Raw genomic sequence first — 24,464 nt, forward strand, 5'->3', positions numbered from 1 at the left:
GACTTTGTACGTCTCTTCCTCACTTAAAACTAATTCACCCACAAAATATCACTCTCAAGATATTATTGGTCCACTTCAAGACTGAAGGACAAAAATAAGCAAAACAAATTATAAGGGAACAATGGGACTTTGGCAAAATTTTTCTACAATAGACCTTGACTCTAGAGTTATACAACTGATGGAAAAGAATGGAAGGTGTAATAAATTCTTATACTTGTTCATCAGTTACAAATCAACTTGCTAAGCAAATAGATTGGGCCTTAAACATTCTGCAACAAAACTGCTCTCTTTCATATGTTCAGTTCAGCTAATAATATTTCATAAATGTAATGACTGATATAACTCAGATATACAAATTGAGGAAAGATTATAATTCCAACTTTGTAAATAAGAAACAAATGACTCAGAATGCTGGAAAAAATTATTCAAGGTTAGAATTAAAAACCAAGTGATCTTATCATTACTTCATTGATTTTTTCCACTATTGCTTGAAAATGTCATTTATATATTAAATGTCTCTAATATATGATATTTCAACACAACTGATATAACTCTATCTTTTTCAGAAATCAAGTAACATGATTCCTTTCAAAAGTATACTAGATTCAAATAAAAAAGTAATGATGATAAAAAATAGAAGGTATATAAGCTAGATGTATTTGCAATATTTTATTAAGGCTATAAAAGTTCTGGAGCTACTTCATGTGATTTGTGAGGAAGAGCTGAGAACAAATTGCTTCTGATGTATTAGCTTTGATTTTCAGTATGTGCAGGGTATTTCTGTCTGACCTCAGAAGGATCACATAGCACTTGGGAGCAAAGATGCAAATGAGAATCCCAGCACTGGAGGCCAGGATGGAAAAGACTTCCATGGCCACCATGGCTTTCCCTTTGGTGCTCTGATATGTGAGCAGAAAGGATATCCAGACACTGCAGAATACAAGCATGCTGAATGTCATGAACTTTGCTTCATTGAAAGTGTCTGGCAGGTTCCTGGCCAAGAAAGCCATGGTGAAGCTCCCCAAGGCTAGGAAGCCCAGGTAAACCAGGACACAGTAGAAGGAAATGATGGAGCCCTCATTACATTGAATGACAATGAAGCCAGGCTCAGAGTGTACATCTACCTCCAGGAATGGGGGATATGTCCCAAGCCAGATGCCACATAGACACATTTGGATTAGAGTACAGATCAAAATAAGAGAATATGATGCAGTGGAGCCCAGGCACCTCTTGAGCTTGCTCCCTGGATTTGTGGCCTTGAAGGCCAGAACCACAGTAATGGTTTTGGCCAAGATGGAGGCAATCGCTACTGTGAACACAACTGCAAATGCGGTTTGACGCAGGAGACAAGTGGCTGTGTTGGGACGGCCAATGAAGAGCAAAGAGCAGAGGAAGCAGAGGCTGAGGGAGATCAGAAGAGTGTAGCTGAGACTGCGGTTATTGGCTTTGACTATGGGGGTGTCTCTGTGCTTCACAAAGACTGTAAGGATCAGAGTAGTGAGGAGGGAGAAGCAGAGAGCTAGACAAGCCAGAGTCATTCCAAGAGGTTCTTCATAGGCCAAGAAGGTCACAGTCTTGTCAAGGCATCTATCCTTCTCCTTGCTTGGGTATTGATATTCAGAGCACTGCAGACACTGCTCTGCATCTGCGAACAGACAGAAAATGAATCCCAGTATATCCCATGTAGATAATAGTTTTATATCTCTAACAAAGCACAGTTTTAGTCATTCCACACAGAACTCAGACTAGTTTTTTGCTCCTTCCTAGTCAGAAGGACAAGAAGGCTTAATAAGACACATATTTTAGTATCTTCATATCCCCTCATATGGAGAAAATAATGTAGTAAAAGTATTGATTCCCTATCCTTTGTTTATTAAACAAAAAATTAAACTTTCTATAATCGCATCCCAACATTTATCCACCTGCAATGGTCCTTAAGGGGTTACTTTATGGATAATCATACATTTTCACAATAGAAATGAGACATTCAAATAATTTCTTCCATCATTTTTTCTTAGATGAAGGCCACATGATGAATTTGACGAAAAAAGACTTTTCTAATGCATTTATTTTAAATCAAGATTATAACCGTAGTCTTTTGGGTTCTGTATGGTACATGATTCTGCTTATGGAAATAAAACATTCTTCAGTTAAAATAATATGCATAAATATATATTTTTTATTTTTTTATAATCAGAAACAATATCGTTCACATATGACAATGGTTCCCTAGTTTCCACGGTTTCGTGAGGATTTGAAACCTGTCTCCTTCATGTTTTCCACTCGTCACCATTATACTTTTATTGTGTATATGTGTATTCTCCAGCCGCAGGCACTATCATTTCACAGCATCTGTATCTTATATTTTGGATACAATGTTGTTTTTTTATTGTTTGCTATTATATTATACAATCATTAACTTTGAGGTTTATTTAAGCTTATGAGATCGGTAGAAAGTGAAATACAGAGAGATACAAGTAAAAGCTTATGGGAAAAGATGTTTCTCTGAGTCATTAAATAAGTAACATTTAATAAAATGGTATTATGGCTTAGAGATAATTCATTGGTCAACTGGAGAGATGTTGCAAATTTAGTCTTTATTTTGGAAATATTAGGGAAAAATACCTTTCTTCCCATAGACATTGGGCTAAGAATACATAAGTAGTAATCTGTAGTAGGTAGAAAGAAGAATGATGAGTTACCCATAATATATACATGGGGTACTCCACTCAATATCACCATTTCATTTGTATATTGGCATCAACAGATGTTTACAACAACCTAATGCTAGTGATACCATAAGCAAATTAGGAGAGCAAGGAATAGTTTACTTGTCAGATCCATAGAGAAGGGAAGAATCTATGACCAAGAAAGAACATTATGGAATGCAAAATGGATAACTTTGATTACATTAAATTAAAAAGGTTTTACACAAACTAAATCAATGCAACCAAAATTAGAAAGAAATCAGAAAGCTGAGAAACAATGTTTTACAGCCAGTCTCTCTGATAAAAGTCTCATTTCTCAAATACATAGAGAACTGAATCAAATTTAAAAGAAGTCATTCCCCAATTGTTAAATGGTGAAAGGATATGAACAGGCAGTTTTCAGATGAAGAAATCATAGCTATCTATAGTCATATGAAATAATGCTCTACTGACTTTTGATTAGAGAAATGCAAATTAAAACTACTCTGAGGGACCACCTCACACCTATTATATTGACTAATATGATAAAAAAAGAAAATGATAAATTTTGGAGAAGTGAGAAAATTGGGATACTACATTGGTATTAGTAGTATTAGTAGTAACAGTGCATTACTACTAGTGGAGTTGTCAACTAAATTCAACTATTCTGGAGAGCAATTTGGAACTATGCCCAAAGGGCAACCAAATTGTGCACGACCTTTGATCCAGCAATACCACTACTAGGTCTCTTATCCCAAAAAGATCATAAAAAAAAGGAAAAAGCACCCACATGTACAAAAATATTTATAGTAGCTCTTTTTGTGGTGACCAACAATTGGAAATTGAGGAGATGTCCATCGATTAAGAACTAGCTGAACAATTTATAGCACATGAACATAATGGATATAGTGGAATACCGTTGTGGTGTTGGAAAAGACCTACATGAGCTGATGCTAAGTGAAGTGAGAAGAATCAGGAGAACACTGCACACAGTCACAGCCACATTGTGCGATGATCAGCTATGATAGACTTAGCTCTTCTCAGCTATACAATCATCCAAGATAATTCCAAAAAGACTCATAATGGAAAATACTATCCACATTCAGAGAAATAACTATGGAGTCTGAATGCAGATCAAAGCTTACTACTTTCACTTTTTCCTTTCTCTTAGTTCTTTTTTCCCTTTTGTTCTGATTCTTCTTTCACAACATTACTAATATGAAAATAAGTTCAATATGCTTGTACATATATAACCTATATCTGATTATTTGCCTTTTCGGGAAGAGGGGAGAAAAATTTGGAATTCAAAATCTTATAAAAATGATGAAAACTGTTTTACATGTAATTGGAAAAAATAAAATAGTATTAAGTGGGGATATTAAGTGGGAAAATAAATAAATAATTCAAATAAAAAATAATTTGGAACCAGAGGCCAGAGATCCTTTCAGAGCTGCCCTAGGAATGATGCCAATTCCAAAATTTCTAAGAGAAAGCCTGCCCGAGGCTCAGAAGACTATGTGGAATAGTTGGGACTTAAGATGATCTAATTAAATAGGCATTGAGAGTAGGTTACTAGGATAAAAGGTGCCTTGATATTATATAATATTGATGATCATCATTATATTGCTTTAGCATTTTGTTTCACAGTGTTTATGCTTGATGAGTTTTCTTGGTTACCTTGGTGACCTAAATCTCCCCTCTCAAAATCAGTTCATTGTGGGAGATGTCAGAGTAGGTCAGAAAACTTTTGGCTCCACAAATTTTCTCCACCAAAAAAAAAATCACCTCAAAGAGATTGTTGGGCAGCAGCAATAAACAGAAGTCAAGGTAAAGCAGCTTTTATCCTAAGACAATTTGAGAAGATCCCAGGAAAAATCAGACCTCTGGGAGGCAGAGGTTCAGCCTGAGTGAAGTGCAAGCACCTCCATGCTAACTTGGAGTAACTGGGGGAAAAAAAATACTTTCATAGACAATATCTCAGATAGGATGTGACTGGGTTGGAATATTGTTGTGATGTAGGAAATGATGGGCTGGTTGATTTAGAAGAACATGAAAAGACCTGGACTTATGTAAGAAGGTGCTATCTACCTTCAGAGAAACAGATGCCAAGTGGAAATAAGCATAGTATGGTCTTATATGAGTATGAGTATATATATATATATACACATCAGCTTAATTGTAGCCTTCTTTAGGGTGGGGTGAAGGGAGGGAGGAAATAAAGTAAAAAGTACACAGCAGAGAACAAAAGAAAACCTACAATGAAGCAAAGAAAAGCTGGGCAGCTTTGAAAATCATTTGTAGTGTTTATTGTATAGGCTTTCTTGAAATGGAAATTTATTGTTTTGTATGGAAAACTATCTTATGTTCTGCCGTATGCATGGCAATGTTTTTTTTTTTTCTTTTTAATTTTCTTTTCTCATTTATTTGGACAAGGCAATAGGGGTTAAGTGATTTGCCCAGGGTCTCACACCTAGTGAATATCATGTGCCTGAGATCAGATTTGAACTCAGGTCTTCCTGACTCCAGGGCTGGTATTCTATCCAGTGCACCACCTAGCTGTTCTTCTTTTCTCATTTTCCATTTAAGTTTAAAATAAATTTTAAAATTACCCAAAAAAGGAAGAAAACTAATAGAAAAAATACTTAAGCTAATAGCATATTCCCATTACTCCTGGTTACTGCTGCTTCAAAATATATATATACACATGTGTATATGAATATATATATGTATATATCCATTGTGAGCCCTCTGAGTAGTTTTTTTATGCCCTGATTATATTATCCTGATGTGAAAATATGAAAAACCTTTTAGATTTGGCTTATAGACAAGTGATCCATGGAGGGAATGGACTGGTCCCTAGTCCCTAAATAAAAAAAGGGAATTGTGTGATTAAAAACATGAAGAGGTAGTGTCAACTGAGTGAACCACATTGACTCCATCTTGTGACTCAATTCTGGAGCTCTCTCAGTTTCATTTCTATTCAATTATGAGTCTAGCTAATATCTCTCTCGTGAGAACACTTTATTCAGTTATGGAAATTATGAAAAAAAGCTTATTGCATTGTATGAGCCTGGGTCTGTACGTCTGGGAAGTGGTACCCCTTTTGCCTGGTTGTAGAGACACCTGACAACAGACCTATACTATGCTGACAAGAAAGCTGGTCAGATACATAGATTCATGCAAGGAGATTTCTCTGTTATCCATCTCAAGTAACCCATTTGTTTTATCTGAAACCTGGCCCCATACAGTTATTGTTTCCACATTCCCTGGATAGTTTACAGGCATTTAGGGGAGTGGACCATCATTTTTTTTCGTATTCCAGGGAATTATACCTGTTTGCCTTCTATTTCCCCACTTGGAAACTCCCTAATCTTTCCACAAATTGGAAATCAGATTACCAAATTTTGTATCCTGGTTGGTAAAGCAGTTAACTGTTTTCTTATACTTAATTGGTTATATTTGATTAATTGTTTTTAACGTATAAAATTTGTTTCCTCTTAGTTTTGGGGGCCAGTGCAAAAGCAGCAGAGGCCTGATCCCATTTTTATGTATCAGCATGCATTATTTAAAAAAAAAATGTCACTGTGCTTTTGCTTCTGGGAGCCAAAATGGCAGAGTAAAAAGGTAGTCGCTCTCACCCTTCTCTATCAACCTCTGAAAGTCCAGAAAATATCACCCCAGGAAAATCCCTAAAACAGTTGAAAGAGAAGAAAGGAGGGGAGCAGCAGTCCAGTAGCCCAGGTAGCTTCAGGGATTAACAGGAAAGGCCCTTCTTGCTCTGGGGGAAGTGGAGTAATACAGAATGGGAGGCATCCCAGCAAGGTAGTGGAAAGCCCCACTTTAGCACACCAGGAGGAGATCCTGAAACCCAGGTGGTGGAGCAGGCAAACACCAACTCCTGGACCCTTGAGTGCCTCAGTGAGAGTGCAGGAAGCAGTGGAAACCAGCTAAGAAAAAGACCTGGTGCCTCAGCATTCTACAGCAACTATGTCTCCCAGTACCTCAGCAAAAATAATGGAAGCAGCACTACAAAAAGCCCTAGGGAGATAAACATGCTGCAACATCCATCTGAAAGGAACTGAAGAAAGCCAAAGTAAAAGAAAAGCAGGTAAATAGAGTTTCCCTAGAGTTTCAGCTTTGCTGATTCCAGCCCAACACCAGGTAATCTTCCAGAACCCTACAGCTTCCAACAGCCAACATCAGAGGCCAGAGCACATAAAGCCAGTGACCAGGCCCTAGGCTCCCAACATAAGAAGCTTGGGTCAGTGCCCTCTGCTCCCCAGTGGAAGAGCTCAATCTCTTTAAAGGGCACAGAATAATCAAACACCATGAGCAAAAAGAAACGTACCATATATTCATATTCTGAGAACAGAGCACATCAAGGCAGAAATTCTGAGGACAATATTATCAACAAATCCACATCTGGAACCTCAGAAGAGAATATAAACTAGTGTGAAGTCCAAAAAGCCTTCTTAGAAGAGCTCAAGAAGGATTTGAAAAGTCAAATGAGAGAGGAAGAAGAGTCCTTAAAAATACAATTGGCCAACTGGAAAAAAAAGTACACTGAAGAAAACAAGTCCCTAAAAATACAATTGGCCAACTGGGAAAAACAAAAGCACGCTGAGGAAAACAACTCCCTTAAAAATAAAATTGGCCAAAATGGAGAAGGAGGTACAAAATCTAATAGAAGAAAATGATTTCTTAAAAAATTAGAATTGAGCAAACGGAAGCTAATGACTCTATGAGAGAGCAAAAGTCAGTCAAACAGAAACAAAAAAATGAAAAAATAGATGAAAATGTAAAATATCTCATTGGCAAAACAACTGATCTGGAAAATCCATCAAGGAGCGAAAATTTAAAAATCATTGGTCTACTTGAAAATAATGATGAAAAAAAGAGCCTGGACAGTATATTTCAGGAAATCATCAAGGAAAACTGACCTGAGTTCTTAGAACCAGAGGGTTAAATAGCCATAGAAAACTATCACCTCCTGAAAGAGATCTCAAATTGAAAATGCCAAGGAATATAGTAGCCAAAATCCAAAATTAGCAGGTCAAAGAGAAATATACTGCAAGCAGCCAGAAAGAAACAATTTCAGTATCATGGAACCACAGTCAGGATTACACAGGAACTTGCAGCTTCTACATTAAAGGACGGTAGAACATGGAATATGATATTCCATAAAGCAAAGGAGCTTAGATTACAACCAAGGATTAACTATCCAGCAAAAATGAGCATGATCTTTCAGGGGAAGAGATGGCTATTCATGAAATAGGGTGCTTCCAAACCTTCCTAATAAAAAGACCAGAGCTCAACAGAAAACTTGATCTTCAAATACAAGACTCAAAAGAGCCATAAAAAGGTAAATGGGACAGAAAGATACAATATGTTGTTAATAAAGGCAAAGTGTTTACATCCCTACAAGGTAAAATGACACTTGTACCCTTCGAGAATTGTACTGTTATTACACCATGTTAAAGGAGTATACATAAAGGGGGTGGATGTAAATTGACTTTCATGTAATGATAAAAAAAAAATCTAATCAAGTGGGTTAAATGGATCCAAGTAAGTTGATTAATCTGATCTAAGAAAATGTACTGAGAAAGGAGGAGGCAGACAAGGGCTAAAAGTACATTAAAGGAAAATACTCAAAAGCCTATTGCAGCAGAGGGAAAGAATGGAGGGAGATGAGCATTGTTTGAATCTTACTCTCAGAAAAGTTGGCTCAAGAAGGGAATAACATAATCAGGTATAGAAATCTAACATGCCCTATAGGCAGTAAGAGGGAAAAGAAAAAAAAAGAAAAGGGGGGGGATAGAAGGGAGGGAAGAAGCAATAAGAGTAAAGGGGAAGAAAAGGGAAAGGGCTAATAGATGGGAGGAGGGACTGAGGGAGGCTGTGGTCAAAAGGAAAACATTAGTGAGGAGGGAAAAGGAGAAAGGAGAAAGAAAAGCATAAACAGGGGGAAAAGGATGGAGAGAAAGACACAGATATTAATCATAACTGTGACTGTGAACGGGATGAATTCTCCTATAAAACGGAAGTGGATAGCAGAACAGATTAAAATCTATAATCTTACAATATGTTGTTTACAGGAAACACATTTGAAGAAGAGTGACAAGCACAGTGTAAAGGTAAAAGGATGAAGCAGAATATATTATGCTTCAGCTGAAGTAAAAAAAAAAAAAAAACAAAAAACCAAAACAAAGAAACACCCAGGATAGCAATCCTGACCTCAGACAAAGCAAAACCAAAAATAGATCTTCTCAAAAGAGATTAGGAAGGAAACTACATCCTACTAAAAGGTACCATAGACAATGAAGTAATCTCATTATTAAACATATATGCACCAAATGGTATAGCATCCAAATTCTTAGAGAAGAAGTTCAGGGAGTTACAGGAAGAAATAGACAGCAAAACTATACTAGTGGGGGAGTGCAACCTTCCCCTCTCTGGTTAGATAAATCTAACCACAAAATAAACAAGAAAGAAGTTAAAGAGGAGAATAGAACATTAGAAAAGTTAGGTATGATAGACCTCTGGAGAAAACTGAATGGGGATAGAAAAGAATATATTTTTTCTTGGTGGTCCATGGCATATACACAAAAAAGTGTATGTACTAGGGCATAAAAACCTGACAATCCAGAGCAGAAAGTCAGAAATATTAAATGCATCCTTTTCAGATCATGATGCAACAAAAATTATATGTAATAAAGGGTCATGGAAAGATTGACTAAAAATAATTGGAAACTAAATAATTTAATCCTAAAAAATGATTGGGTCAAACAACAAATCATAGAAACAATCAATAACTTCATTAAAGAGAATAACAGTAATGGGACAACATAACAAAATTCATGAGTGCAGCAAAAGCAGTTCTTAGAAGAAGTTTTATGTCTCTAAATGCTTACATAAATAAAATAAAAAAAGAGGAAATCAATGAATTTGGCATACAACTAAAAAAAACTAGAAAAAGAACAAATTAAAAATTGTAAATTAAACACAAAATTAGACATATTGAAAACCAAAGGAAAAATTAAGAAAATTGAAATTAAGAAAACTATTGAACTAATCAATAAAACTAAGAGCTGGTTTTATGAAAAAAAAAACAATAAAATAGGCAAACCTTTGGTTTATTTAATTAAAAAAAGAAAGAAGAAAACCAAATGACTAGTATCAAGAAAGAAAAGGGTGAATCTAGCACCAAGGAAGAGGAAATTAAAACAATAATGAGGAACTATTTTGCCCAACATGTATGCTAATAAATTTGACAATCTTAGTGAAATGCATAAATATTTTTTTTATTTTTATTTATTTTTTTGTTTTCAACATTTATTTCCACAAGATGTTGAGTTCCAAATTTTCATCCCATCTTGCCCCTCCCCCCACCCCAAGATGGCATGAATTTTAAATACCCCAACCCCTAGTCTGGCTTCCCTTCTATCTTTCCCCCCCTTCTTTTATCCCCTTCCCTTTCAATTTTCCTGTAGGGCAGGATGGATTTCTGTACCCCATTTCCTGTATTTCTTATTTCCCAGTTGCATGTGAAAACATTTTTTTAAACATGTGTTTTGAAAACTTTGGGTTCCAAATTTTCTCCCTTCTTCCCTCCCCACCCACCCTCATTGATAAGGCAAACAACTAAATATAGGTTATATATATGCAGTTATGTGAAACACTTCCATAGTAGAAATGGTGCTAACTCTATTTTCCTTAATCCTATCCTGCCCACCCATTTATTTTATTCTTTCTTTTTACCCTGGCCCTCCTCAGAAGTATTTACTTCTGATTACTCTCTTTCCCAATCTGCCCTCTTCTCTATCATTTCCCTACTCTCTTGTCCCCTTTCTCCCCTATTTTCCCGTAGGGTAAGATAGATTTCCACACCCAATTGAATGCGTATGTTATTCCCTCCTTAAGTCAAATCCTATGAGAATAAGATTCACTCATTCCCTCTCACCTTCCCGCATTTCCCCTCCACTGTAAGAGCCTTTTCTTTTCTGTTTGTTCTTTTTTTTTGTGGGATAATTTACCCCATTCTACCACTCCCTTTCTGCTTCTCCTAGTATATTCCTCTCTCACCCCTTAATTTTATTCTCCAGATATGACCCCTTCATTTTCAACTCACCCTGTGCCCTCTATCTATCTATATCTATATATACATACATATAATTTTTTCCCCTCCAACTACCCTAACACTGAGAAAGGTCTCATGAGTTACAAATATTATCTTTCCATGCAGGAATGTAAACAGTTCAACCTTAATAGGTACTCTTATGATTTTCTCTTTCCTGTTTACCTCTTCATGTTCCACTCAAGTCTTGTATTTGAAAATCAAATTTTCTATTCACCTCTGGTCTTTTCATCAAGAATGCTTGAAATTCTTCTATTTCATTGATGACCATTTTTTCCCCAAAGGATTATACTCAGTTTTGTGGAGTAGGTGATTCTTGGTTGTAATCCTATCTCCTTTATCCTCCTGAATATTATATTCCATGCCCTGAGGTCCCTTAATGTAGAAGCAACTAAATCTTGTGTTATCCTGATTGTGTTTCCACAATACTTGAATTGTTTCTTTGTGGCTGCTTGTAATATTTTTTCTTTGATCAGAGAACTCTGTAATTCAGCTACAATATTCCTAGGAGTTTTCCTTTAGGGATCTCTTTCAGGAGGAGATTGGTGGATTGTTTCAATTTCTATTTTCTTCAGTAAGCTTTTGGACTTCCTTTTCCATTTGGCCAATTTGCTTTTTAGGGCATTCTTCTCCTCATTGGCTTTTTGGACCTCTTTTGCCATTTGGGTTAGGCTATTTTTTAAGGTGTTATTTTCTTCAGTATTTTTTGGGTCTCCCTTAGCAAGCTGTTGACTTATTTTTCATGAGTTTCTTACATCACTCTCAGTTTTTCCTCTACTTCTCTTACTTGCTTCTCAAAATCCCTTTTGAGCCCTTCCAAGGCCTGGGACTGATTCATATTTTTCTTGGAAGCTTTGGATGTAGGAGTTTGGCTTTGTTGTCTTCTTCTGGTTGTATGTTTTGATCTTCTTTGTCACCAAAGTAAGATAATATAGTCTGACTCTTTTTGCGCTGCTTACTCATGATCCCGGCCAATTACTTGAGTTTTAAACTCTTTGTTCAGGTAAAAGTCTGCTCCCAATGTGAAGAGTGTACTGGCCCAAGCTTTGGGGGTTTGTACAGCTGTTTTCAGAGATACTTCTAGGGACCTGTAAATTTTCAGTTCTTCCAAGTTGGTATGATAAGGGACAATGTGTTTTCTCTCCACCACCACAATAAGCTCCACCACACCAACGTTCCTCCTAGCCCCAGGACCACCCCTCAGAACTGTGACCCAGATCCAAGCAAGGGCAAACAAGAGATTCTTGCCTCATCACTGGCAAAGAGAACCCTGCAATCCCACTGTGATCAGCCACTTGATTCCCCCTCAGTCTGTGGGCCAGAAGTTCAGGAAACAGCCGCAGCCCCAGAACCCACACTCAAGACTTGCGGCTGAGACCTAGCTCCTTCGCTCACAGCAGTCATAGACTTTTCCCACTGACCTTCTAAGTTGTCTTTGGTGATCGTGGGTTGAAAAGTCTGGAAAACACCACAACTGCCCGGGATTCAGTCCTCTGAGGCCTGCTCCAGGGTCTCTGGGGCCTGAGTGCCCACACCGAACTGCGCTCCTCTCCCCGCCTGGCATGATATAACTTTCTGATCAACCATCCAGGCTGTCTGTGGCTGGAAATTTGTTTCACTCTTTCTTTTTGTGGGTTCTGCTGCTTTAGAATTGGTTTAGAGCCATTTTTTTAGGTATTTGGAAAGCTTTGAGAGAGAGCTCAAGAGAGTCACTGTTTTCCCTCCACCATCTTCAAGACCTCAAAATGGATAAATATTTACAAAAATATAAATTGCCCAGATTAACAGAATAGGAAGTAAAATACTTAAATAACCCCATCTCAGAAAAAGAAATGGAACAAGCCATTGATGAACTCTCTAGGAAAAAATCTCCTGGGCCAGATGGATTTACATGTGAATTCTATCAAACAATTAAAGAACAATTAATTCCAATACTATATAGACTATTTGGGAAAACAGGTGAAGAAGGAGTCTTACCAAACCCGTTTTATAGTACAAATATGGCGCTGATATCTAAACCAGGAAGAGTCACAACACAGAAAGAAAATTACATACCAATTTCTCTTATGAATATAGATGCAAAAATTTTAAATAAAATATTAGCAATTTATCAAAAGAATAATACACACATGACCAGGTAAGATTTATACCAGGAATGCAGGGTTGGTTCAATAGTAGGAAAACTATCAGCCTAATCGATCCTATCAACACCAAAACTAACAGAAACCACATGATCATCTCAATAGATGCAGAAAAAGCTTTCGACAAAATACAATACCCATTCCTATTAACAAACACTACAGAGCATGGGAATAAATGAAATCTTCCTTAAAATAATAAATGGCATCCACCTAAAAGCTTCTGCAAGTATAATATGTAATGGGGACAAGCTAGAAGCATTTCCAATAAAATTGGGTGAAACAAGGATGTCCCTCATCACCCACTGTTGTTCAATAACATACTAGAAATGTTAGCTTTAGCAATAAGACAAGAAAAAAGACATTGAAGTTATCAGAATAGGCAAAGAAGAAACAAAGCTATCACTCTTTGCAGATGACATGATGATATACTTAGAGAATCCTAGAGAATCAAGTAAAAATAACTTGAAATAATAAACAAATTTAGCAAAGTTGCAGGGTATAAAATAAGCCCACATAAATCATTGGCATTTCTATATATTACCAACAAAGCCCAATAGCAAGAGATAGAAAGAGAAATTCCATTTAAACTTACTGTAGACATTATAAAATATTTAGGAGTCTACCTACTGAAACAAACCCAGGAACTCTATGAACACAATTACAAAACACTTTGCACACAAATAAAGTAAGATTTAAATAATTGGAAAAACATCAAATGCTCATGGGTAGGCTAAGCTAATATAACAAAAATGACAATTCTACCTAAGCTAATTTACTTATTCAGTGCCATACCAATCAAACTACCAACACATTAGTTTATAGAATTAGAAAAAATAACAAGATTCATTTGGAGGAACAAAAGGTCCAGAATATCAATGGAACTAATGAAAAGAAAAGCAGGGGAAGGTGGCCTAGCCATTCCAGATCTTAAATTGTATTACAAAGCAGAAATCATCAAAACTTCTTGTTACTGGTTAAGAAACAGAGTGGTGGATCAGTGGAATAGGGTAAGTATGCAAGACAATGTAGTTAATGACTATAGTAATGTATTATTTGATAAACCCAAAGACCCCAGCTTCTGGGACAAAAACCCACTCTTTGAAAAAAAAAACTGTTGGGAAAATGGGAAAAGAGTATGGCAGAAACTAGGCATTAATCAAAATCCACACCATATACCAAAATAAAGTCAAAATGGGTTCATGATTTATATATAAAGACTGATAACGTAAGCAAACTGGGAGAGCAAGGAATAATTTACCTATCAGATTTATGGAAAACAGAAGAATTCATGACCAAACAGGAGATAAAGAATATTACAAAAAGCAAAATGGATAACTTTGATTACATTAAATTGAAAAGTTTTTGCATAAACAAATGCAACCAAGATCAGAAGGAAGGTAGAAAATTGGGAAAGAATTTTTAAAACCAGTCTCTCTGATAAGGGCCTCATTTCTAAAATATATAGAGAATTAAGTCAAATTTATAAGAATACAAGTCATTTTGCATTTGATAAATGGTCAAAGGATATGAACAGGCTGTTCTCAGATGAAGAAAGTAAAGTCATCTATAGTCATATGAAAAAATATTCTAGATTACTATTGATTTAGAGAAATGCAAATCAAAACAACTCTGAGGTACCACATCACACCTATCAGATTGGCGAAGATGACAAAACAAGAAAATGATAAATGTTAGAGAGGATGTGGGGAAATTCGAACGCTAATGCATTGTTGGTGGAGTTGTGATATGATCCCACCATTTTGGAGAGCAATTTGGAATTATGCCCAAAGGGCTGTAAAAATGTGCATACCCTTTGATCCAACAATAACACTTTTAGGGTTGTATCCCAAAGAGATCATAGAAATGGGAAAAGGACTCACATATGCAAAAATATTTGTAGCAGCTCTTCTTGTGGTGGCAAAGAATTTGAAATTGAGAGGAGGCCCATCAATTGGGGAATGGCTGAACAAGTTGTGGTATATGAATGTAATGGAATACTGTTGTGCTATAAGACATGATGAATAGGCTGACTTCAGAAAAACCTGGAAAGACTTATATCGTCTCATGCTGAGTGAAATGAGCAGAGCCAAGTAAATGTTGTACGCAATAATAGCCATGTTGTGAGATGACTAATATTGGTAAACTTAACCCTTCCCAGCAATACAAGGATCTAAGACATCTCCAAAGGCCTCAGGATAGAAAATGCTATCCACATCCAAGACATCCAAATACTGCAGATCAAAGCATATTATTTGCTATTTTTTTCTTCTGTTGAATTTTGTTTCCTCTTTCTGGTGGTTCCTTCTTTTGGTTCTAATTCTTACTTACAATATCACTAATATGACAATATGTTTAATAGGTGTGTATAGCCTGTATCAGTTGTGCGCTGTCTTGGGGAGGGAGGTGGGAGGGGGAGGAGAAATTTTTTTTTAATTGAAAAGCATATGGAGTGATTGTTGATAAATCAAAATAAATTAACAAAATGAAAGAAGCAAACCACATACAAAAACTATCAAAAAGTCACTGTGATCAGAAGTTTGAAGCTTTGCTTTCTCAGTCATTCCATCTTTTATCTGGCTTAAAATAGGATGTTACACCGTGCAGTATGAGTGGATCTGATATTCTTAAGTGGAATCTTGTGTAAAACTGGAATGATCATGTTGAGAGATGATATTTTATTTTAAAGGTAATAAGGAACCACTGGAGTTTATTGAGCAGGGAAGTGACATGCATAGTGCTTGTAGATTTTGAATTTAGTGGTTTTCTATACTATGAAAAGGGAGAACAGAGACTTGAGGCAGAGAGATGAATGGGAGGCTAGTGCAAAAGTCCAAGTGAAGAACTGAACGATGTCTCTTAACTCATTAGAGAGGAAAAAAGAAGATGTATCCAAGAAACGTTGGGGAGGTTGAACTAAAATGACATGGCAATTGATGGAATGGGCACATTTGCTCTCACCGGAAAGAAGGTAATTTCTTCTGGGAAGAATCAAGGCTTTCATTATGACTTCTTTCAGTATATAATATTGTGATATTATCTTAAGAGACCTGGAGTATGTGGACATTGAATAAAATTGATTGAATAAGTTCAGCATTATTTTAACTCATAAAATATTATTTTGGTAATTAAAAGTTACATCAAGTTAAGAATAAAAAATACAATGTCTATCACTTTGGGAATGTATCTTTTATCTTTAAAAACCCACCTGTCTGGTTGGAAATCTCCCCTTCAGGGCATGGGGTACAGTCAAAGCAGCAGATGGGCTGGCCTTCACGGATTGTCTTCTTGAATCCAGGGCCACAGCTCAGGCTGCATTTGGAACTTGGAGTCTGAATTTCCATCAAAGAGAAAGAGAAACTATCACTGTTAGAATGACTGCTGAAATTTAGATTCACTGAGGTAATGATGACTTCAGACCTCTCCTTTGAAAGACATTTAGAAAAAAGGATTTGCAATTCTTCATGGCAAGGATGATAAGTTTCTCAATAGAGACTTTCTTCCTATTTTTTCCTCTTCTATGCCAGATCATCTTTTCCCTGCTTTATGAACTGACCAGACTCTTCACTAGGCACAATCTCCTTGATTCTTTTTCAACAGTAATCTCACTTACACATTTCCTTTCAAGTACTTGATATTAGTATATCTCTAAAGTGCATTTCTTTTTTTCTACAAGTAATCCTGAGATTATTCATAGGCCACACAAGAGGAAATAGTTCCTTAATTTTTCACCTAACAAATACTGCTCTTTGTGTTTTGCTAAAATATTCTGAATTTTTCAGGGATTCATTACTTAAGAGAGTTTATAGTGTAAACTTTACACTATAATAAACAGTTACATTATAATAAGCAGTTCTGTTTGATTGAATCTAAGTAGGAATCAGAGATTTGAATGACTGATCTTATTCTTGGGCTGACATTTGGAGTCCCCTCTGGGACAACTGCAGAGAGGGTGGTGGGGTTTATTAAATCACACAGATAAATGGAACTGTATAAATACATACGTCTGACATCAGCAGAGGACATACCCACTACATTTAAATTGAACATTTCTAAAGTCACTCATTGTCCTCATTATGAACACAAACTCAGGATAAAATAGTTATATAATTACAGAATTTCAGATATTGAGTAACTTTTGGTGCAATAGGTTCTTTTGGAAATTTTTTTCCTTCCACTTTCCACTCTCTTGGTGTTTTTTTTTTTTTAAACTTGCCCACTTGATTTGGTACATTTCAAGACTTTCATAGTATGGTGAATTCAGATCATTATGTAACTTGGCTACAAAGAAGTGAATGTAGTACTGAGAAAAGAAAATCAGAGAAATTATAGTCCTGTCTAACTCAGAACAAAAAAGAAGAGTAATTGAATGCTACCACCTTGTTACAGAAATATCCAATGTCTTTGGGGAACCACACAGGACCAGTGAAGAAAAACAGCATACAGGACTCTAACAGGTTGATTTATAGAGCTCATATTATTCCCTGGTCCCTTACCTGAGAGAAATCTTCTGGCCAATCTATGTTTGCTTCATTAATGCTGAGTCCCTGATAATGAGGGATAACCTCCCCTACTTTTACCAGTGCCTCAATTCTGTCAGGGAAGGATTTAAAATTCAAGATATCGTATTTCTCAGCAGTCATCCTGGATCCATCTCCACATGACTCATCGCTGACACTTTTGACAGGCTTGATGCACTTCAGGAAGTGGTGAAGCTGAATGCAAGGAAGAGAATTTCTTAATCACTGGGGAAAGAATTCATGCCCATGTCCCATGCTTGACTATCAACATAAAATAAGCTCTGAATTTAGAGCTTCCAAAAGTTGTCATTCTCTCTTTTCTTATTTTTTTTTTATTCAGCTATCTTCAGGGCTTTGCACTCTTTTTATCCTTTTTCCTAGGAAAACATGGACAACAGAAGAATAACAAAGCCAGTAAGCAATAATGTGTTATAGATGTTAAAGTTACCTCAAAAGCCATTTCATCATACGTTCACCAAATCCTGATTTTCTTCTAAATATCTCTTATCTCATGCATTCTGAGTTCTTTTGTAAAATCCTGTGGTCACAGAGAACTCGACATTTTCTCTAAGCAGAGCGTACCATTTCTTCCCCGTTATATTGTGAGTTCCTCAAAAACTGGATTTTCTTACATCTTTCTTTGCATGTCCAGAACATAGCATAGTTCCTGGTATGTAGTGGATGCTTCAGAATTGTGTATTGATGAATTGTTTTTTCAGAGAAATCTTCCTTCTTGTACAAAAGCTTCTTTAATTAAAAATGTCTATTAGAAGTCTCTTGAGTGGTTGATAGCATAAACTTATGAATAAAGGAGAATTTGACATTCATAGTGAGGCAATACAAGGCAAAAAGGAAAAGGAAATACAAATGATTAAGAGACTAAACAATTTAGAAAATTCAATGAAGCAAAATAATTAGGAAAGAAAATAATTGCAATAGAAGAAAATGTGAAAGAGGTTATAAAATGATTGACTGTAAGGAATTGAAACAATAACACAATATGAGTAAAATTTGAGAAACAGAGGTTTCAATAACAGCCAGAAAGTTATTTTAGATGAAAGAAATCTGGAAGTCATAGTTTGATGGAAAGTATTGAAGAAAAATTCTGAGGAATTAAAAATGTAGACTGAGAAGAATGAAAAGATGTGTGAACTCTGCATTCTTCTCAATGAGAAATACTGTGGTCAGATTTCATTATTCCATGGAAAAAAATGAGAGAATTTAACAGGCCAGAAATTAGAAATGCATGCCTGTTGTTGAGTCATGTCTGACTCTTTGTGGCCCCATGGCCACAGGACACCAGACCTTTCTATCCTCCACTATTTCTCAAAATCTGTCCAAATTCATGTTCACTATTTCCATGACATTATCTTTCCTGCACCATCTCCTTTTCCTTTTGCCTTTAATCTTTGCCACGATCAGAGTCTTCTCCAATAAGTCCTGTCTTCTCATTATGTGGCTGAAATATTTAAGTTTCAGCTTCAGAATTTGAACTTCCCATTAAAATTCTGACTTAATTTTTTTTATGTGTTGCTGATTTGGTCTCCTTGCTGTCCAAGGAAAACTGAAATGGCTTCTCCAGCACTGCAGTTTGAAAGCATTGTTTCGGCAGTACTGAGTTTCTCTTATAGTCCAAGTCTCATAGCTATACATGACCAGTGAAAAACCATAGATTGGACTATGAATTGTTGTTGACCTTTGTCAACAACCTTTAATTTAGGTGATCATTACATATATTACTGTAGACAAGACTTCCTTAGAAGATATGTAACAGCCTTCATAATCAACAAAAAGCTGAGAAAAGTAATCCTGTGGCATAATCTCAAAAATGACAGAACATTGTCTATTCAAATCCAAGGCAAACTTTTCAACATCACAATAATAGAAATCTGTGCTCTAACCACTGATAATGAAGAGGCCAAAGTTGATTAGTTCAGTGAAGAGCTACAACATCTTCTGAAAATAACATAACAAAAAAGATGTCACATTCATCATAGGAGATTAAACTGCTAAAGTAGGAGATCAAAACAAAACTGGAATAAAAGCAAATAAAGAATACATGAAAACCAACTTGCATTGTACAAATTTTCTAATGTAGAAGAGTAAATGAGAAAAGCAAATAAAATATATAAAATCTCCAGAAGGTACAAAGAGAATGCAGTTAAGGGCAGGCACATTCCAGACAAGCCAAAAGCACGTCCTGCCTCAGCAAGCCATCAGGAGACCCTGAGCCCCAGTGCATCACTACACAAACAGGTAGATGCTGGCATCAGGCTCCACTGTGTGCATCAGCCTAACACCAGGTGAATAGTCAGGTGTCACCAATAGATACCCCAATGTGTCTCCATGCAACACCAGGCAAATGGGCAGACACCATCACTAAGCCTTCCCATAGACCACAAGGCAGCACCAAGTAAATGGGAAGATGTCAGCATCTGGTCTGCCAACATCCCTCAGTCCAGCACAGACAGCTACTAGACCCCTGCAGCCCTAGTGCAGCACAAGGTAGCCACATGGGGCCAAGGACAGCACCAGTGCAGCACCAGGCAAACAGCCAGGGCCTGAAGAGTCTAGCACAAGAAACAAGTACCTCTTCAACTCCAGGAACAGAACTCAACTTTAAAAGTGGAAAAAAGGCTAGAAAAGTTGAACAAAAAACAAACAAATAAACAAAACTCATGACAATAGAATGTTATGGTGACAGGGATAATCAAGAAACAGACTCAGAAGAGGACAACAATGTTAAAACACCTGCACTCAAAGACTGCAAAGAAAAATGTGAATTGACCTTATGCCTAAAAATACTCCTAGAAGAGATGAAAAAGAAGTTTAAAAATCAAATAAGAAAGGTAGAAGAAAAACTGGAAAAAGAAAGGAGAGCTCCCACATTCTGCATTACTCTTGTCAGTGAACCTCTAAAGTCATTCCACCTAAGTCAAGATGGTGGAGTAAACAGTAAACCACTCTCTCATATTCACCTCAAAACAAACATAAAATAATGGTCCATAACAAATCTTAGAACAGCAGGACCAGCAAAAATGGGGTGAAATAATTTTGCACCAAAGAAACTTAGTAGATTAGCAAGAAAAGTCTGTAAGGTGAAAAGATCTCAAGTAAAAGGGGCACACAGCCCTGGACAGGAAGCATCCCAGAAATCCAGCAGCAAGCTCCTCCTCAGGAAACCAGAGGGAGATACTGAGCCCCAGTTCAGTGCAGCAGTCAAATACCAACACTAGGAAGCCTGCCCCTTCAATGTGCCTCAGCATAGGCAGGCGAATGGGCAGACTCTAGCTCCAAGAACCCTCTACACGCTTCTTCAGCCTAGCCCTGGGAAAACAGGCAGCTTCCAGCTGCCAGAATGCCACATGCTTCAGTTTAGCCCCAGGTAAACATAGAAACACCCCACCAGCCTCAGTACATGCCAGACACCAGGAGTAGGACTCTGGCTCAGCACCAGGTAAGCTGCCAGGCCTCTACAGCTTCCAGCAGCACCAGCCACCCTTCACCCAACTCCCTTAGTGCAGCAACAGACAGGAGGAACCCCCATTGGTCTCAGGGCAATATCAGTGCAGCACCAGGTAAAAAGCCAGCCTCTTGCTCAAGAGCCTGAGACAGTGCCCCTTCCACTCCAGAAACAAAACTGAAATTTAAAAGGAAAGAAAAGGCAAAAAAAATATGAACAAAAAACAACAATAAAAAAGAATCTGACCATAGAAATATATTATGGCAACAGAGAAGATCAAAACATAAACTCAAAAGTAAACAAAAAGGTCAAACACCTGTCGGCTAAACCCCAAAGAAAAATGAGAAGTGGTCTTAAGCTCAGAAAGAAATCATGGAAGAGCTCAAAAATGAGATTCAAAATCATACAAGAGAGGTAGAAGAAAAATTGGGAAAAGAAATGAGAGTGACGCAAGAGAATTATGAAAAGTCCACAGTTTGGAAAAAAAAACAGCTACTTAAAAAGTAGAATTGGCCAAATGGAAAAGGAAGTATGAAAGCTAATAGCAAAACAACTTCTTTAAAGTTAGAATTGGACAAGTGGAAGCTAATAACTCTATGAGACATCAAGAACTAATCAAATTCAAAAGAATGAAAAAAATAGAATAAGATATAAAATATCTCATTGGAAAAGCAACTGACCTGGAAAATGGATCCATAAGAGACAGTATCAGAATCATTGGACTACCTGAAGGCCATAATGAAAGGGAGGAACTGGATGGCTTCTTTCAAGAAATTATCAAGAAAAAAAATTGCCCTGATATCCTCAAACCAGAGGGCAAAATAGTGATTGAAAGAATCCACCAATCACCTCAGGAAAGAGATCTCAAAATAAAAACTCAAAGTAGCATTAAAGGCAAATTACATAATTATCATGTCAAGGAAAAAAATACTGCAAGTGGCCAGAAAGAAACCATTCAAATACTGGAGAGCCACAATCAGGATTACACAGGACTTAGCAACTGCAACATTAAAGTATCAGAGGTCATGGAACATGATATTCCGAAAGGCAAAGGAAGTAAGACTACAACCAAGAATCACCTACATGGTGAAATAAAAGATTATACTTCAAGGGGAAAACGGTCATTCAATCCAATAGGATTTCAAGCTTTCATAAGGTGAAGGCAAGAACTGAACAAAAAAAAAATATCCAATATTAGGACCCAAGAGAAGCCTAAAAAGGTAAAAAGTGAAAAGAAAACAAGGAATTCAATGAAGCTAAACTGTTTAGATCCCTATATGGGAAGATGATACTTGTAATTCTTAAAAATTGTACCAATAATAGTAGAACTAAAAGGAAGATACATAGACAGAGGGTATGGGCATATGGTGAATTTGAGGGAATGACATAAAATAATAACTAAGGGATGAGAAAAAGGAGTACATTGGGTGCAGAAGGAAGGGAGAGATAGAATGTAGTAAATTATTTCACATGAAGAAGTGTCAAATTGGAAAATTTGATAATCAAAGGGGAGATTAACAAAATTGAAAGTAAAAACAAAACAAAACAAAACAAACTATTGATCTAATAAATAAGAGTAGGAGCTGGTGTTATTTCTAGGAAGAAAAAAATAAAAAAAGAATGATAAATCATTAGTTAATTTGATTTAAAAAAAGAAGGAAAAAATTTCCAATATAAAAATAAACAGGTAGAATTCACCACCAACTAAGAATAAATTAAAGCAATCAATGGAGAATATTTTGCCCAATTATATGACAATAAATCTGACAATCTAAGCAAAATCAATAAATATTTATGTAAATATTTAGTGCTCAAATTAACAGAAGAGGAAATTGAATACTTAAATTTCACCATCTTAGAAAACAAAATTGAACAAGCCATCAATGAACCCCCTAAGAAAAAAGTCCCCATGGCCAATTGGATTCAAAAGTAAATTCTACCAAATGTTTAAATGATAATTAATTCTAATAATATACAAACTATTTGGGAAAATAAGTGGAGTCCTACAAAATTTCTTTTATGACATAAATGTGGTTCTGATACTTAAACCAGAAAGAGCTAAAACAGATAAAGAAACTGTAGATCAATTTCCTTAATGAATATCAATGCAAAAAAAGATTAAATGAAATACTAGCAAGTAGATTACAGCAATATATTACAAGAATGACGGACTATGATAAGGTGGGATTTATACCAGGAATTCAGGGCTAGTTCAATATTAGAAAAAAGTATCAGTGTAATTGACTATATCATTAACAATACCAACAGAAATCATATTATTATCTCAACAGATGCTGAAAAAGCTTTTGACAAAATATGGCACCAATTCCTGTAGAGAGCATAGGAATAAATGGAGCTTTCCTTAAAATGATAAATAGCGTCTATATAAAACCATCAGCAAGCATTGTCTGTAATGGGGATAAACTAGGAGCCTTCCCAATAACATCAGGAGTAAAGCAATCATGCCCATTGTCACCATTATAGTTTAATATGGTATTAGAAATGATAGTTATAGCAATAAGAGAAGAAAAAAATTGCAAGAATGAGAATAGGCAATGAAGAAACAAACCTATCACTATTTGCAGGTGAGAGAGAATTTTTTTTTTGCAATTGGGGATAAGTGACTTTCCCATTCACACAGCTAGTAAGTGTCAAGTGTTTGGTGTGAGGCTGGATTTGAACTCAGGTACTCCTGACTTCAGGGCCAGAACTCTATCCACTGCACCACCTAGCTGCCCCAAGAATTTTCTCTTTGCAGAGAGAATCCTATAAAATCAACTAAAAAGTATTTGAAATAATTACCAACTTTACCAAACTTTCAGGACATAAAATAAACCCACATAAATCATCAGCATTTCTATATGTTACCAACAAAGCCCAGCATCAAGAGATAAGAAAAGAAATTGGTTTAAAAATAACTGTAGACAATAGAAAACACCTGAGAGTTTACTTACCAAGACAAACTCAGGAACTATATGAACACAATTACAAAACACCTTTCTTTTCTTTTTTTCTTTTTTTCTTTAATTTATTTATTTTTAGTTTTCAACATTCACTTCCACAAGATTTTGAGTTCCAAATTTTCACCCCATCTCGCCTCTCCACCCACCCCAAGATGGCATGCATTCTGAATACCCCTTCCCCTAGTCTGCCCTCCCTTCTATTTCTTCCCCCCTTCTCTTATCCCCTTCCCCTTCAATTCTCCTGTAGGGCAGGATGGATTTCTGTACCATATTTTTTGTATTTCTTATTTCCCAGTTGCATGTGAAAACATTTTTTTAAACATGTGGTTTTAAAACTTTGGGTTCCAAATTTTACCCCTTTCTCCCTCCCCACCCACCCTCATTGAAAAGGAAAGCAACTCTATGTAGGTTATATATGTGCAGCAATGCAAAACACTTCCATAGTAGTCATGTTGTGAAAAACTAACTCTATTTCCCTTAATCCTATACTGCCCCCCATTTATTCTATTCTTTCTTTTGACCCTGTCCCTTCCCAGAGGCGTTTGCTTCTGATAATCCC

The 24,464-nt window shown here is 36.3% G+C and overlaps 1 protein-coding gene across 1 annotated transcript in view; it reads right to left on the reverse strand.

Moving 5' to 3' along the window:
- Positions 1–695: 695 nt before the first annotated feature.
- The window catches only part of LOC114029960 (vomeronasal type-2 receptor 26-like), a 44,843-nt gene continuing 21,074 nt past the window's right edge, over positions 696–24,464 (reverse strand). Inside the window, exons 4-6 of the mRNA XM_027844606.1 lie at positions 17,456–17,674; positions 16,168–16,291; positions 696–1,645 (exon numbers count right to left, since the gene is read on the reverse strand). Of these exons, the coding sequence (XP_027700407.1) occupies positions 696–1,645; positions 16,168–16,291; positions 17,456–17,674 (1,293 nt within the window). The remainder of the gene's footprint in view (positions 1,646–16,167; positions 16,292–17,455; positions 17,675–24,464) is intronic.

This window comes from Vombatus ursinus, unplaced genomic scaffold, assembly GCF_900497805.2.
Source record: "Vombatus ursinus unplaced genomic scaffold, bare-nosed wombat genome assembly UNPS02014943.1, whole genome shotgun sequence".
NCBI classification, from domain to species: domain Eukaryota; kingdom Metazoa; phylum Chordata; class Mammalia; order Diprotodontia; family Vombatidae; genus Vombatus; species Vombatus ursinus.